The sequence below is a fragment of the Macrobrachium nipponense genome, chromosome 33, assembly GCF_015104395.2.
Source record: "Macrobrachium nipponense isolate FS-2020 chromosome 33, ASM1510439v2, whole genome shotgun sequence".
Taxonomy (NCBI): Eukaryota; Metazoa; Arthropoda; class Malacostraca; order Decapoda; family Palaemonidae; genus Macrobrachium; species Macrobrachium nipponense.
The window spans coordinates 32,697,339-32,715,198 of NC_087219.1; the positions used below are offsets into that span (position 1 = coordinate 32,697,339).

Consider the following 17,860-nt stretch of genomic DNA (forward strand, 5'->3'; position numbering starts at 1 on the left):
GGATATCATGTACTTCTAATGGGATCTTTTTGTGGCCACAGATTCTATGTTCCGACAAGATGGAACTGCTCCTCATCAAACTTCTTTGAGAAATTTTTTATGAGGGAATTCTTTGTTTCTCTTGGTCCTAAGCAATCAAGAAGACAAGTGAATTTTTTTTGAGCATTGGAATCTCGCATCAGATTCTATGGAGATTAGCAATGGGTTCTTGCCAGCATAGTATGTCTGGCAAAAGAACTAAAACCCCCTATTCCTGATTCAATGTTTTCAGATAGAGGTTTTGTTGTCCAGGCATCTACAGTAGAATGGTTCAAACGTTTGCCTACAGAGTCTTTGGAATGCGATGACGGCTCGAAATGCTTCCCAGAAGGTGTTCAGAGGGATACAATAAAGAGCTAGAAATCAGGAGTACTCCCAATTTCAGCTCGGAGTCTCCTACGACTTCCAGGCTTCTTCCCGTTTGTTCGGGCAAGGATAGGGAAGATTCTGCAACGAGACACCCCTTCAACATGTACGAAGAGATCCCTTCCGTGAGCACGGAAGTATTCAAGAAGGACCCTCCTCGGAGGAAGACTCTTATCTCTCGTACGGTTAGATATCCTATCGTCTACTGGATGTAGCTGATTACAATCACCTCCCCTTGCCGGAGAGGCCAAAGCTCAAAGTGGAAGAACTTCTTCCACTCTTCTCCAGTTTCTCTCCTGATAAACTATTGTGGATGTTCATGACTTTTGGACAATGTAGCGCCAACCAGGTGCCATATGCCTCAAAAAAGGCGTAAAAAAAAACCCGCCCAAGAGGCAGACAGTTTTCAAGGAACACTGTCATTGTCTGATGAAGAGAAAGAGGGGCCTCCAACCTAGCGCAGATGCGCTACAGGCGAACAAATCGGACAGATAAGGGTGTCCCGATGTGGGCATCGCCAGACATCCTCGAGACTCTACCAAGCTCGAAGCTCCAGCAAGTGGAGAGGAGTCAGCCAGGCGCCAGACGCCAAATAGTGCCAGTCTGGAACCAGGCGCGAAGCTACTTCCAGGCGCGAGGCGCCAGCCATGAGTCAGGCGAATGCCTTCCAGGAATTAGGCGCCAACCAAGTGTCAGGCAGGCGCAAGGCGCCACCCAGGCGCAAGGCCGCCAGCCAGACACGAGGCGCGAGGCGCCACCCAGGCTCAAGCCAGGCTCTAGGCTTCATCCAGAAAAGATCCATTTCAAAGGAAGCCCTGGTCTTCTTTGAAATAAGTGTGATCGCTAAAGCACTTCATGAATAACTTGATGATTCCTTCAAACAGCTGAGAATTAAAGCACTTGAAGTGCGAGCTTTTATGAATTCTTGTTCGTTACATAACAATATGTCGTGAAGGACATATTAGCTGTAACTTACGGGAGATGCAACTCTGTGTTGACTTCCCTTTGCACGAAGGAGGTCAAGTTGACCTACGAGAGATCCTTCTCTCTTGGTTTTACGTGTCTATGGATACGTTGCTGGGATAGGGAGCCGACACTGATCCTTAACTAAGTGAGTTAATTTTGATGTTAACATAGTGTTTTTTTTCTTTGGTTTGTTTGAAAGGATCATATGATCGGGATCGGTGTTGTGCTCCTTAATTATGCCCCTAGGCATAGGTGTATTGTCATGTAAGTGGATAAGACCCCATTGACAAATGACCATTAGATTCTGTCGAGTAAGAGGATAGACCCCATTGACAGATCTACAAGAACTCTTAGCCATAGGTCACATCCTTGCTGAGGCTCTTGAGACGAAGCAGACTACTAGCAATAGCTAGGAAGTCGACCCTTCGTCTAAACACATAGGAACCAAGGTTTTATATTTATTACCTACAACGTATGTTGTTTACCTGTACTAATCAGTAATTAGCTGTCTCTTACCCTCCGCCAAAGGTGCCAATCAGCTAAGTATATATCTGACAGGGGAAGTTGAATGTATGAAAATGATATTGGTTATTGTACAATAAAGTTTCATACATACTTACCTGGCAGATATATACGATTGAATGGCCCACCCAGCCTCCCCGCAGGACGACAGGTTTAAGAGAAAATCTGGTTCTAGAAGGTATGGTTGTCCTTTATTCCTGCCACCCAGCGGTTGGGGGGGGTGGGAGGGGTCCCCCCCCCCCCCCCCGGGGTAGATCACGTGACCTACCTACCTGTAGTGTGTGCCGCGAAATTCGAATTTCTATCGGGGACGACGGAGTCTATAGCTAAGTATATATCTGCCAGGTAAGTATGTATTAAACTTTATTGTACAATAACATATCATTTTTCCTAACTATACAACCTTGAGGTCCTTTACATATGTCCCACCTCATGCCACCCCTCACTCTGCGTTTTCCTGGGCCTAAAGCAAAGTGACTCCTTTCCTCGCAGAAGAGCTGACCGCCAACAGTGAGACAAGCAGTTAACTACTGAACCCCCCCTGTTCGAAGCTTACGACGGTACAGCAGCCACTAAAGTACCTTCCTATTGTTAAAGGACCTCAGGTTTGTATAGTTAGGAAAAATACAATTTCATACATCAACTTACCTGTCAGATATATATTTAGCTAAGACTCCGTCGTCCCCGACAGAAATTCAAATTTGCGCCACTCGCTACAGGTAGGTCAGGTGATCTACCGGCCTGCCCTGGGCGGCAGGACTAGGAACCATTCCCGTTTTCTATCATATTTTCTCTGTCGCCGGTGGTATCAACATTGTTGTTACTACCTCCTGACCTGAAATCTTATTTCAAAGCATTTGATCATCGTTTTCATCGGACTTTTTGGTGACGTACCTGGATCGTGTTTTTGGTTTGGCATTCGCTACTGTGGACTGAATTTGGATTTGCTTTTGGATTTTTCTCAGTACGTATGTCTGATTCAAGTGTTAGTGTGAGAATGTGTGTTAATGTAGGCTGCAAGGTGAGGATACCGAAGGCTTCGGTTGATCCTAACCACTGTATGTCGTAAATGTAGGGGGTTTGAATGTTCTTCATCTAATACCTGTCATGAATGTGAGGGGTTGAATGCTGAAGAATGGAAGACTCTAAGTTCTTACTTGAGGAAGTTGAGAAAGGGATAGAGTGAGACGTGCATCAAAGGGTGTGTGTTTCAAAGGCCTATTGAGCCTTTTATTGAGTCTATCTCTCCTAATCTTAATGTTTTTGATTCTCCCTCTATATCGGGACTTTCACAGGCTTTGCATTCAGAATCGGCCTCTGAAATCGCCGACCTGAAGGCTACTATCCACAAGATGAGGTCCAAAATGGCGGCCCTAAAAGGTAAGGATAGTGACAGTGACATGTACAGTGAAGTGAGTGCTCCCAGTGTTGTGGAGGGGGCGTTTGATCGTCTCTGCGACGCTCCCAGGCCTAGACCGCTTCCAAGCTCCCATACCCAGAGGAGAAGGAAAGTCGAAAGCCTTAAGGAGGTCGTGGAGAATCCCCAATGGTCAGACGTCCCTTCAGCAGGTTCTGTTTCGCATCAGACTGCTCAGGACCGCTTTAGAAAAAGCGTCCTGCGAGAGTGCTTCTCTTCTTCTCCCTCTCCTTCACCTAAACGAGGGTGGAAGGATTCGGATCTTTCCAGGCCCCTGAAAAGGCATTGGAAAGAACCTTCTTTGAACTCGAGCCCAGAGCGCTTTTCTGATGAAGCTCCCTCCTCGATCAAGAAGGCGAAGTGTGTGCCTACGTCTCCCTATATGGATGTATCGGATCGTTCTCCTTCGAGGTCTCCCTCTCCTCCCATTGAGGAGGACGCCGGGGAAGCTTCTAAGAGGATCCTACTTGCTGTTCAGGAACAACTAGCCTCCTTGGTAGGAGTTCTGACTAGAGATCCGACGCGCAAGAAGGACGTTGCGCTTCCTATCAAGAAGTCTCGTCCTCTTTCACCTGCCAGGCGCGAGGCTCCTTCCAGACATGAAGCTTCCTCTTCCAAGCATGTAGAAGAGGACTTGCATTTCAGAACAAGTGCAAGAGAAACTCATGACAGACGCGAGGCTCCGGCCAGGACGCCAGCCGTACGCGAGACGTCTTTCTAGGCGCGAAACGTCTTCCAGATACGTGCAGCCTATCAGGCACGAGATGCCAACCAGGACGTCCAACAGGACACGAAGCGTCATCCAAACGCGAAGCTTCAGACAGGCGCTTGGGGCCAGCCAGGACGCCAGCCTGGCGAGCGGAGAACGTCCTCCAGACGTGAGGAGTCAGCCAGGCGCGAGGAGCCAGCCAGGACGCCAGCAAGCGTCGAGGCACCAGCCAGGACGCCCAGCCTTAGCGCGAGGCGTCCTCCAGACGGGAGGAGTCCCAGGCCAGGCGCGAGGCGCCAGCCAGGACGCCATCCGAGCGCGAGGCGTCTTACAAGCGTCATCCGTCTATCGACTTGATGCACCACCAGACGTGAGACTTCTACTGTTGTCAAGAGGGACTCTGTACACTCTCTTAGTCCCTCTCCTACAAGGAGTTTGTCTCCCTCGGATAGAAGACTTCCTGTTTTTGCTGGGGATTCTCCTTTGGACCCCGAGATGGACGAGAATTCTGAAGACGAGGCTCGCGGTAGGGAAGGACTTTCCAGCTACAAAGTCTTAACAGCCCTTCTTCTTGAGGAATATGGGGACGCGTTAACTCCTGCCGCTCCTCTCTCTCCGCGCTCTCGTTTTCAAGCGCAAAGGTGCCTAAATCCTCGTCTTTCCTTAAAATGAGACCTACTATCTCTATGAAGAGGGCTCTTCAGTCACTAAATACTTGGATGGATACTAAGAAGGAACTAGTCAGGACGGTCTTCTGCATGCCCCCCAGCGAGACTCGCTGGCAGAAGTGGCATTTGGTACCAAACGGGAGAGAATATGGGTCTTTCTCTCCCGGTCCCTCTGCCGAAGCAGACTTTTCTACCTTAGTGGATGCGTCTAGAAGACATGGACTGAACTCTGCCCGTGTGACTTGGGGCATTTCGGAATTGGATCATCTCCTCGTTTTGGAAGTCTTTAATTTCTTAGATTGGTCCCTTGGGGTGATGTCCAAGAAGGCTCATGACGCTGAGGGTCTCGACCTGGAAGTACTCTTTGTATACTGTCATGCATCGACAAGGCAGTACAAGAAGGATCCTTAGAAGTCTCCTCTTTATTTGGAGCGGGACTGATCAAGAAGAGGCGGTCTTCAGTGCTTCTTGACCAAAGCGGTCTCACACTCTCAGAGAGCAGCTCTGTTGTACTCTCCTTTATCTGACTTTATGTTTCCTTCTCAGTTGGTGAAGGACATTTCCCAATCACTAACTGAGAAGGCGACTCAAGACCTGCTTCTTCAGTCATCTAGGAAGAAGAGACCTGCAGCAGTAGTTGAGAAGAAAGGGCCGAGTACGTCTCTTCAGCCCTTTCGAGGAGGCCCTCCCTCCAGAGCGCCCTCTAAAAGGAAGGCTCCTGAGAAGAGAGGTAGATCTGCCTTCCGTCCCTTTAAGAAGGGAAAGTGATGCTTCTCTCCTCCAAACACCAGTAGGTGCCAGGCTCCTGGGATTTGTGGAGTCCTGGGCATGTATCAACACGGACGCCTATCAATGTCGGTGATAAGGAAGGGATACCTTATCCCTTTCCTGGACAGTCCTCCCCTGACTTCAACTCCGTTGGAACTGTCAGCCAGATACAGGGATCCTGTGCTGAGGGATACTCTTCGACTGATGGTGATCAGATGTGGGACAGAGAGCGATAGAACTAGTACTGGATCAAAACTCCCCGGGATTTTACAATTGCCTTTTTCTGGTTGTGAAGGCCTCGGGGGGCTGGAGGCCAGTACTAGACGTCAGCGCTCTGAACAAATTTGTTCAGAAGGAGAAGTTCTCTTTGGAGACTTCGGCCTCAGTCCTTGCGGCTATGCTCCAAGGAGATTGGATGGTGTCTCTGGATCTCCAGGACGCCTATTTTTTCATGTCCCGATTCACCCTTCATCGAAGAAGTACCTCCGTTTCATGATGGGGGGAAGGATCTTTCAGTTCAGGGCCTTGTGTTTCGGCCTGTCCACAGCTCCTCAGGTCTTCACAAGCCTGATGAAGAATGTGGCGAGGTTTCTTCACCTCTCTGTATCTGGATGACTGGCTCATCAGGGTCAGATCAGAGAGACAGTGTTTGGAGGACCCTTACGTTGACCCTAAACCTGATCAGATCGTTGGGATTACTCGTAAACCTCGAGAAGTCGCAGCTGACCCCCAGACAGAACTTAGTCTATCTGGGGATTCAGATGGATTCTCGGGGTTTTCGAGTATTTCTTTTACAAGAGAGACTCGCAAAAGGCTTGGAGAAAGCCTCTCTCTTCTTAGGGAAGGAACAGACTGTCGGCGAGGAATGGTTTGAACCTTCTAGGGACCCTTTCCTCGCTCGAACAGTTCTTCCCGCTAGGAAGACTTCATTTACGTCCACTTCAATTCTTCTTCAAGAGGTCTTGGAGTTGGAAGACCGGAAACATCTTTCAGACGTCTTTCCCATTCCAGTGGAGATGAGACCTCACTTAGAATGGTGGTTGCCCCCTTTGAAGGAGAACAAGGGAATCTCCCTGAAAGATTCAGAACCCAAGCCTAGTGTTGTACTCCGACGCGTCGGAGAAAGGTTGGGGAGCAACATTAGGCTCGAAGGAGGTGTCAGGCACCTGGGAAGCAGCGCAGGTGTCCTGGCACATAAACTGCAAAGAACTCTTTGCCGTACACCTGGCTCTGAAGAGTCTAGAACCTCTTGTGTTGAACAAAGTTCAAGTAAATGTGGACAACACCACAGCAACTTGCCTACATTCGGAAACAAGGAGGGACTCACTCCTTGTGCCTTTACGAACTTGCAAGAGACCTTCTGCTTTGGACGTCCCAGGAACATCTCCCTGCTTACGAGATTCATTCAGGGAGAAAGGAACGTAAGGGCGGACAGACTCAGCAGGAGGAACCAGGTCCTTCACACAGAGTGGACCCTCCACTCAGAAGTGTGTCAAGGTCTCTGGTCTCTTTGGGGGACCCCTCATGTGGATCTCTTCGCCACGTTTCCTCTCCAAAAGGCTGGAAGTCTTTTGCTCGGTGGTAGAGTACCCCAGAGCTCTGATAGTTGACGCCTTCCTACTAGACTGGTCTCACGTAGACGTCTACACTTTTCCTCCTTTCAAGATCCCTGGGACTAGTTCTGAAAAAATTTGTGGCTTCAAAGGGGACAAGGATGACCATGATAGCCCCCTTTTTTGGCCGGGCACAAGATTGTTCACGGAGTGGTGGAGTGGATGGTAGATTTTCCCAGATCCCTCCCAAGAAGGATGGATCTTCTCAAACAACCACACTTCCAGAGGTATCATCAAAACCTCCCCGCTCTCGCTCTGACTGCCTTTCGACTATCGAAAGACTCGTCAGAGCGAGAGGGTTTTCTCGTAAAGTTGCAAGCGCGATCGCGAGAGCCCGCAGAGCCTCCACTAGACGAGTATATCAGTCCAAGTGGGAGGTTTTAGAAGGTGGTGCAAATCTAAGAAGTTGTCCTCCTCCACTACCTCTGTAATGGAGATTGCTGATTTCCTGCGGTTCCTAAAGGAAGAATCTCATCTAAAGGGATACAGAAGCATGCTTTCGGCAGTCTTCAGGAATAGAGGATTAGATCTGGCAGATAATAAGGATCTCCACGATCTCATAAGATCCTTTGAGACTACGAAGTCTAAGGAACCGGTTCCTCCTAGCTGGAACCTAGATGTAGTGCTCAAATTCCTGTCATCCGAAAGGTTCGAACCTCCTCATCTGGCGTCTTTTCGAGACATAACTAGAAAATGCTTATTCCTATTATCTTTAGCTACAGCAAAAAGAGTTAGTGAACTGCATGCTCTGGAGGATAGAGTAGGATTCAAGCTTTGTTTTTAGCTAGAAACGAGAATCCCACGAATCCCTGGCCTAAGACCTTCGAGGTTAAAGGCTTATCGAGTCTCGTAGGTAGAGAAGCAGAGAGGTCTCTCTGTCCTGTAAGAGCTCTAAAGTTCTACCTTCAGAGAAAACACCAGATGGGGGGCTCTAGACAAGGTCTTTGGTGTGCGGTAAAAGACCCCACAAGACTGATGTCCAAGAATGCTCTAGCATTCTTTGTGAGAAACGTCATTACAGAGGCGCATAAGATCTGTCCTGACGAAGAGTTTCGACTGTTGAGAGTGAAAGCTCATGAAGTGAGAGCAGTAGCGACGTCTCTCTCGTTTCAAAAGAATATGTCACTAAAAAACATCTTGGATACGACATTTTGGAGATGCAACTCAGTATTTGCATCTCATTACTTGAGAGATGTTCGTGTGACCTACGAGAAATGTTTTTCTCTAGGTCCCTTCGTGTCTGCGGATACGATCCTGGGTATAGGAGCCAACACCATCCTTAAGTGTATACATACCTTCTTTTTAGATATGTTCTAGACTTTCTTCTAACAAAAAGGGCTAGGTGTCGCACTGGCGGCCAGTCACTGTTGTTCAGTAAGGAACTCTTGTGATATCTTATTAGATGAGTATTATTTATAAAATTTATGTATGTGTGCGTATTGTGTTTTTGAGTTATGGTTGTTGTTAAGAGTTTGGGGGATAACTCGGAACAATCTTTATTACTAACATGTGGTTAGGATCAGGTGGTCGGGATTGGTTGTATGCTCCTTCATAAGGTGTATTGTCATATAAGTGGATCAGCACCCATTGACAAAGTCCTTTCAGGCTCTGCCGAGTAAGCGGATAAGACCCCATCGGCAGACCCACAAGAACTCTTGGCCATAGATCATATATCTCGCTAAAGTTTCTTGAGGTGATGCAGACTACTGGGCAGCACCCACGAAGTCTACCACCTATCAGGTAGGAACCAAGGTTTATTTATACCTACAACATATGTTGTTTACCTGTCTATTCCAGAAGTAGCTGTCTCTTACCCTCCACCCAAGGTTCCAATCAGCTAAGTATATACTGACAGGTAAGTTGATTGTATGAAAATGATATTGTTATGATACAATAAAGTTTCATACATACTTACCTGGCAGATATATACGATTATGGCCCACCCAGCCTCCCCGCAGGAGACAGGTGGAAGAGAGAAAATATGATAGGAAACGGGAATGGTTCCTAGTCCTGCCGCCCAGGGCTAGGCCTGGTAGATCACCTGACCTACCTGTAGCGAGTGGCGCGAAATTTGAATTTCTGTCGGGGACGACGGAGTCTTAGCTAAGTACATATCTGCCAGGTAAGTATGTATGAAACTTTATTGTATCATAACAATATCATTTTTCGACAAATTGTTATATTTAATTCAGCAGTGTGTGGCACCCTAGGTTAGGTTACAATGCATCCCCACCCTCCCCCAGTCTGGTTGGGCGTAGGATGCGGAGATTTTGATTGGGCCACTTTGTAAAAGTCACCTACTGACCATTTCAAGGCCTGCAGTGCATAGGTTTTCTTAAATATCTTTATAAATATCTATTGTATCTTCTTGAACTTTTGCCCAACATGTTTAGACCTTCTGCTAATGTATGGCAATACAGTGGTCCCCCCGTATTCGCGGGGGATGCGTACCAGACCCCCCCGCTAATAGTTAGAATCCGCAAATGTTTGGAACCCCTATAAAACGCTAAAAACAGCCTATTTTGTTAGTTAAAAGTTAAGAAAAACCACTAAAAATTTTCATACTTGGTTTTTTAATAGTTTTATCACAAAAGTGCATTTTATGATGAAATTGATAACAAAAACCAGGAATTTGTGGATATTTCTCATAGAAAAATACCGTGAATGCGTGAATTTTCCGCGAATAATGCAGGGAAATGTTCCCGAGAGAAATCCGCGAATGTGTGAGTCCGCGAATACAGGGGTCCACTGTAGTATAACTAAGTATCTAAAATTATTAATAATGGCACTTTACTCTTGAACATTTCCAATTTTCTTTGCATTTGACTGAGACTTTCGGACACCGTTAGGAAAGACAGCCCGCCCACTTCTTTTTCTCCCTGTTAACAAAATATGAATGAAAGTGTTCCGTACTACAATTAAGGGATTTTGACATAGGAAAAATCTATTTCTGGGCGAAGAGCCCGTGTCGCCCAGTGAAATAGGTTCCTTTAGCACTATTTCTAAGGTAAAATATTGTTGTTTTACATTTTTTAATTACTTTATGGATTATTGTTTTATGTATCTAAATTAGTTTATGCAATAAAGTTTATTTGTGTTTCATTTTTTAATTTTGAGAGATTATTATGACCTCTTGGTTTATTTAGAGTATATATATACTGGAAAATATACCCGCTGAAAATTAGAGGGGCAGTAGTTACAAGCTGTTCAGGTGTGTTATATTGTCGTCTGCCATCCACCCGCCCATCCTGAACTCAATGCCATCGAGCAGGTATGGGCGCATATGAAGCTATGTGTCATTCATCATTACGGCATTTCACCAGGGCAGACCTAAAGGCCAGATTGGAGGAAGCAAGGCTTGCTGTCACTAAACAGGTGTGGGAAGGAACTGTACAACGAAGTCAAGCTTTCGAGAACGAATACTGGCTTACTGACAATGTCCGGGATTGCATAGATCCAATCGTTGTCGACGTCGCCAGTGATGACGAGGACGATCTGTTTTTAGACAGTGATGGGGAGTGAGCTGAAATATCCTTATACATGTGTGTATATATAGTCCTGTAATTAATAACTTTTGATATATTTTATCCACCAGTTGTTTGTTTAGTATGTCTATGCTGTTTTCATAGTTACTGCAAAAATTTACTTCAAAATCTGTAAAATTCCTGTATATATTGTACACACTTTATTGGATATATATAATAAAATAATGTATATAGTGATCTTACTTTTAAACAACCTATGATCTGTTTTTTTTCCTTCCATATTTATATCTCCAATAATAATCTAAAATTGCCACTACCACACCATTCTCATGGAAATAGATAAGAAAGGTACATGACAAATAAAAACATACAAATGGCTTAATGAAAAGTAATCAGTAATAAATGGTAGTTGGTGTACATTTTAAAACGTAAAAAAAAAAAACATATGGGTAGTACACTATTCCATTCATAAGTATCAGACAGAGTAAGAAAGAGAGGAGTGGGCGGGGCTTCTTTCCTAATTCTTTGGCTAAGCCAACGACAGGTTTTCGTATATTTACAACTAATACTGAGGAAATTGAAAATTTTTTAGTAAAGTGCCTTAATTATTGATTTGGGTACTTAATTATATTGCCATATATTAGCGGAAGGTGTAAAACATGTTGTGTCAAATTTTCAGGAAGATACAGTTGATATTTAAAAAGATATTTAAGAAAACCTATGCATCACAGGGCTTGAAATGGTCAGTAGTAGAGTAGTATATATCTATCATTACATATGAATATTTAAAAAAATATTTTGATGAATGAAAATTTAAAAAAAAAATTTTGATGTCAGCACATTAGATTTAATCTTATTGTTTTCTTCACAGATACTTCTAGCATTAACCCTTATTTCTTGGGTTTATACTATACTAGCAGGCTACACTATAGCCAAAAGACAACTTGCAAAGAATATAGAAGCCTGTGGATTGACTGCTGAATATGGGGAAGGGAAAGGACAAGAGCCTTGGTAAGTTTCTTAAAACTTTCAGTTTATATTTTGTACTCGTAAAATTTAGTTATCTTTTATTAAGGAGGAAAAATTACTTGTAGACATCTCTTTCAATCTTGATTTAGATTCAATCTTCCCATTTTCTTTTATATGTAAATATCAGTGTTTATTGGAAAGATCTTTTAGACATAAGATTGTGTGGTTATTTTTACTGTAGGTGATATTGTTTTGTTTAATGCTCATGACTTAGACTTTTTCTCTCCAGTCCAACGCATAAAATTAGATAGGATAATGACAAGTCAATATTTCAGGAAAGTTTTTTATTCTCTAATTCTGTCTTTAATCTGATACTAATCAGTATAGGATTAACCCTTTAATGCCGATTGGACGTATTAAACGTCGACGAAAATTGTGTCGGGTGCCGATTGGACGTATGATACGTCGACGAAAAAAAGTTTTTTTTTAATATTCGCGGAAAAATAGTTATAGGCCTACTAGGCAAAAACTTTTTAATCACATGCCATGGGGGATGCTGGGAGTTCACGGATCAAGGTGTTGTTTTGTTTACAATAGTTACCCAGGCGCGTAAGTGCGAATTTCTTTCTTCTCGCATTAAAAAGCATCAGCGACACATCTGAGAAATTATTTCGTCACTTTGACATCATTTTTGCACCATTTTATATTAGCCAATACATGGATTATTATATATGAAAATGTGTGCAATTTCATGTAGAATACAACCAAAACCAACTCATGGTTGTAGCTTTTATCAGTTTTGAAATATTTTCATATAAATAACGATAAGTGCCAAAATTTCAACCTTCGGTCAACTTTGACTCTACTGAAATGGTTGAAAAATGCAATTGTAAGCTAAAACTCTTATATTCTAGTAATATTCACTCATTTACCTTCATTTTGAAACAAATTAGAAGTCTCTGGCACAATATTTCGATTTATGGTGAATTTATGAAAAAAAACTTTTTTCTTACGTCCACGCAGAAACTCTTCTGAAAAAATCATACATTTTTTCATCCGATTGTCGTAATGTTTGCACCCTTTTAATTAGCCGTTACATAAAGTTTTATATATGAAATGTGCTCAATTTCGTGTAGAATACATCTAAAAACAACCCATGGTTGTAGCTTTTATCAGTTTTGAAATATTTTTATGTAAATAATGATAAATAGAAAAAAATTCGTCCTTCGGTCAACTTTAACTCAACCAAAATGGTCAAAAACTGCAATTGTAAGCTACAACACTTACAGTCTAGTAATATTCAATCATTTACCTTTATTTTGCAACAATATTTCGATTTATGGTGAATTTATGAAATAAACTTTTTCCTTATGTCCACGCGGTAACTCTTCCGAAAAAATCATAAATTTTTTCGTCCGATTGTCGTAATGTTTGCGCCATTTTAAATTAGCCGTTACATAAAGTTTTATATATGAAAATGTGTGCAATTTCATGTAGAATACAACTAAAAACAACCCATGGTTGTAGCTTCTATCAGTTTTGAAATATTTTCCTATAAATAATGATAAATAGAAAAAATTTGTCCTTCAGTCAACTTTAACTCGACTGAAATGGTCGAAAACTGCAATTGTAAGCTACAACACTTACGGTCTAGTAAAATTCAATTAATTACCTTCATTTTGCAACAAACGGGAAGTCTCTAGCAGAATATTTCTATTAATGGGTGTGAAAAAATTTTTTAAAACAACTTTTGTTTACGTCCGTGCGTTACGAATTTATGCATAATTTTGTGATAATATGTTCTCTGTGTGCCTTGATTGTTTTACAATGTGTTATATACCAAAATGATCACAATTTAGTGTACAATACAACGAAAAAAATTAACTCATTAGCTTTAACCGTTTTGCTCACAGCGCGATTTGTATACAATTATATATGAAATATTTTTTTTGCGCTGTCATATTTATATATGATAATGATTTTTTTTTCATTTCTGATGGTTGCTTACTAAACTTCAGGCAATGACAAAAAAAGGAGCCCAAAATGAACTCTTAATCTTGAAAACTAAGCGTGCTGTGATTTTTTGAAAAAAAAAATTTCCACTTCGGCGCTCACTCGTGAACGCCGCCGGCATATGGGAGACGATTTTTAAAATACCGCTTCGGCGCTCACTCGCGAACGCCGCTGGCATATGGGAGACGATTTTTAAAATACTGCTTCTGTGTTTAAGGGTTAGTGTCTAAGGTGTAATGATATGTTTCTTTATTTCACATCATTTTCATCTTTCATTATGTTCTCTTTTACCATAGGGATTTTACTTTACTTTTCCTTGATTATTCCAGGTAGTCCCAAGAGAAGCTTAGATAGCCCCAAGTCCCCAAAGTTACGCACATCATCACCATCGTTTCGTCGGGAGCAGTTACTACGAACTGATCCTCTCCCGGAGATCAATGTGACACCATATCCCCTTTCAACATCCACTGAAATGGCCATGGCCATGAGTTCAGAGGCCCAGGCCTTACAGGTTGGGTTTTGTTTATTCTATTTAGAATTTTTTGTTTTTTAGGATGAGATTAAGAGAGATCCTGTATACTGTGTGATATACATAGGTGTAATTATACTTTATTATCACTTTTATTGTAGATGAAATACATTTCTACTTTTCTTGTCTATTTTCCAGGAGAGAGTCAAAGTCTTATCAGACCTTGTCCGTGAACTACAAAGGGCCCGTGATGAAAATATTCCCCAAATGAATAACATTAATAGTTTATCTGAGAAAATTGTTAGTGAAGAAAAGCTGACCGTTACTAATAGGGTAAGCATATTGAATTGTACGATTTTCTTTACTTTATAATGAAGCAGTTACCTATTGAAGTATTTGCTATTCTCAAAGTTTTCTAGAACGTTGTCTGTGTAGGTGATAGGCCTAGTTGTGACAAACTTTCCTCGGTTCTGGTAAGGATGAACTTGATTATGGGCCTGATATGTGTGATAGGAAGTTCTTATTCAAAAATAAATTTACAGGTGCATTGTATTGGTACTGCATTTGTATGGAATTATAGCAGTTTCACTAAGCGTTGCACGTGTACTGTGCATATGAGTTACTATTTCAAGTAAAGGCAAAGATTCGAAGAAAGTGTTAGTATCTGCATATATTTTCTTTTTCCCTAATTCTAGCAGGTATGTTTTCGGTATCACTAGTGATATTAAAGCCTCGCGTGTGTGTTGCATACAGCTATTATTATCAGGCACAAACTGCTGACTGATGGGAACATTCCAGTAATTAAGAACATCCCCATACCATGAATTACAAAGCATTGAGAAAATAGAGGGGCATTTTGTTCTTTCAAGTCCTGCTATACAAGTGTCATAAAATTTGACTTTTCCCTGAGAATGTGTAGTATGATGATAGCATAGATTAAATATTAGATTCTAGGCACTCTTATGGTTGACAACTGAACTTTGATGTCTGTTCTCTTCAGAATATTTCTGTTTTGTCCTTATGCCCATTGATCATCATATATTCCTTGAATTAGGAATAGAAATATGGAGTCCTTTTCAACCCCAGAGAGTATGAATGAGATGTATTTTTTGTCACTCAGAAATCTTGGACTGTAGTTAATATGTAAATTCATGCCATTGATAAACATGTTGACTATATTCATGTGGTTTTTCTAATTGGATATGAAAAAGACTGTATTTATTACTAGAATACATATTTTCATTCAGCATTAGGAGTACCGTAAAAGCAAATAAGAACTCTATGTATTTTTGTGGGAAATAAAAACCACCTAAAGTTATAACTATCATTACTTCACATTTTGCGTTCCATTGGAACAAACACTTTGGGTTTACAAGCTATTTCAGAGCTTGTATTATCTTAGCTTTATAAAACCAATTTATCAACCTAATTCCTGTTCTGATTGTTTTAAGTATTTTCATTATTCATGTTCTGTGATTGATGTCATTTTGTGTACAATTTTGAAGCTACACCAGTTTTATCCTTTTTTCCAGGGCAAATTAAAACTACTGTATGAGAAAGCTGTAGCTGATTCTGAGAAAGAAGTTGCCCTAATGAAGAAAGCTTTAAACACTGTGTATCAGATACGCAACATTCGCCATGACTTGCGAATACAGGTAGGTCAAAGATACTTGAGTATTACTGATGTCTTTCCCTTAAGTATTAAAAATAAGAACACACCTCGTTATTGGAGCCTTTTTATGTTTTTTATGTTTTCGTTACTACATTTTGAAAAAATCCTGATCCAAGTCTGATGTTATATAGTTTGAATATTTTTAAGCTATAATTTTTAAGAATAAAATTTCCAGGGAAACCAGCCTCTTAAACATGCATTAAACTTGCAGTTTTAATACCATGTTAGTTAGGAGGATTTTTGCTGATGGTGTGCCTTATGCAATCTCCAGCTGCAGAGCTTTCTGCTTTTTGTTTTTCATTATTTCGAATCTTATCTTCCAACTTCCGTAGCATTAGATAACTCCAATTCTCTTCCTCACATGTAAACAAATATTTGAGGTGAGCCCAATATTAGTCCAGAAATATGAGGCAATGTTTTGGTTAAAGTTCTTGTTTGGGCCTTTCCATTGCTCTTTATCCTGATAATTCTATATTTACCTCTTTGCTAACCAGCTATTCTCTTCATTTCACGAGGTCTATTTCCCAGTCCATTGGCACTGCCTTTCATGCAGTTTCCTACTTTTTCTTTTCCTTATATTGTCCATAGTACAGGCCTTGCACACATATGGAATGTAGGGTTCCCGCTGTTATACGATTCTCATCCACATTGCTGCTACTATTTCATACTACCCTCTCAGTACCTATTTTTCTTACAGTTGTCTCCATAACCATTTTCCTGTTGAACATGAATAAAATCTTACCCATCTCTTTGCAGGCGAAGAATTCTGGCAACAAAGAAACAATTAGACGAGGCGCCCTCATGAAGATGCTTCTGAACTGTGCACAGACCCTCCCACTGTGGATTGGGAATGCTGGAGAAAAGCCACCTCCTTTGTGTGGCGCTGTTCCTCCAGAGCAAAATTATATTGCGAAGGCAATGAATTTTCTGTGTTGTTTGTTTCATAGATTCTAAGCTCATATTTTCCTTATACTATGTTCTACTCAGAATGGGCCAGTGTAGGCTGTAATTAGGCATTGAAAGCATAGGATTTTTAGTCTTCTTTTGGATACCTCTTTAAAGGAGTGGTAAAGATTAAGATTGCAGTATATTTCATACCACAAATATTTCTAAGGTTCTGTATATTATCTCTAGTGCAAAGAAATTTTCCACTTAGACTCATTTTCCTTCATGGGAACAAGTTAGTGAGGTATGTACAGAGGCCTCAGCTTGTAGCAATAGTACTTATAACTCCAGAGTTTTAACATGCTGTTCATATCAAAATATAGTATCCTATATACTTTTGAATTAAATTCATGGACATGAGTCCTATTGTAATGAACATTACAGATAGTGGGTGCACTTATTTTCTTGATTATTGAATTTGGATATTAATTTCAGGTGAATGATATGGTAGCTTGCTTAGTTAGAGGCAGTGAAGGTGAAGACAACTGGATTCTGGCTGAGGTTGTAAATTATAATACTGCTACCAACAAGTATGAGGTAGATGACATCGATGAGGAGCAGAAGGAACGGCACACACTAAGCCGTAGACGAGTTTACCCATTGCCTCTGATGAGAGCTAATCCAGAGGTCAATCCCGAAGCATTGTATCCTAAGGGCTCTATAGGTTTGTATGATAATCCTGTGCCTGCTTTTGAAAAAATTATTTTCATACATTCAACTTACCTGTCAGATAATATACATAGCTATCGACTCCGTCGTCTGACAGAAATTCAAATTTCGCGGCACTCGCTACAGGTAGGTCAGGTGATCTACCGCCCTGCTCTGGGTGGCAGGACTAGGAACTATTCCCGTTTTCTAATCAGATTCTCTCTGTCGCCGGGGTATCAACATTGTTGTTACTTCCTCCTGACTAGAATTCGTTTTTCGCAAAGCTTTTGATCATCTCTCGCTGATATTTGGTGACGTACTTGGATCGTTGTTTGGCATTCGCTATCGTGGACTGTTTTTTGGACTTGGTTTTTGGAATTCGTGAATATGTCTGACTCTAGTGTTAGTTTCAGAGTGTGTGAATGAGGGCTGTAAGGTGAGGATTCCGAAAGCTTCGGTAGATCCTCATACTACTTGTAGTGGGTGTAGAATGGTTGAATGCTCGATTGAGAATACGTGTAACGAGTGTGAGAAATGAGTGCACAAGAGTGGAAGATCTAACTTCTTACTTGAAGAAGTTAGAGAAAGATA

The 17,860-nt window shown here is 41.7% G+C and overlaps 1 protein-coding gene and 1 pseudogene across 2 annotated transcripts in view; both read left to right on the forward strand.

The window, feature by feature from the left end:
• Positions 1-11,534, forward strand: part of LOC135202827 (SAGA-associated factor 29-like) — a 72,220-nt pseudogene extending 60,686 nt beyond the window's left edge.
• LOC135203069 (SAGA-associated factor 29-like) overlaps positions 11,409-17,860 on the forward strand; it is a 53,709-nt gene continuing 47,257 nt past the window's right edge. For both annotated transcript variants that reach the window (XR_010311854.1, XM_064232676.1), the window contains exons 1-6: positions 11,409-11,564; positions 13,865-14,046; positions 14,203-14,337; positions 15,537-15,659; positions 16,433-16,591; positions 17,057-17,285. Coding sequence is in view for 1 of the 2 variants with exons in the window: in XM_064232676.1 (XP_064088746.1) it covers positions 11,537-11,564; positions 13,865-14,046; positions 14,203-14,337; positions 15,537-15,659; positions 16,433-16,591; positions 17,057-17,285 (856 nt within the window). In the remaining variant the exon portion in view is untranslated. The remainder of the gene's footprint in view (positions 11,565-13,864; positions 14,047-14,202; positions 14,338-15,536; positions 15,660-16,432; positions 16,592-17,056; positions 17,286-17,860) is intronic.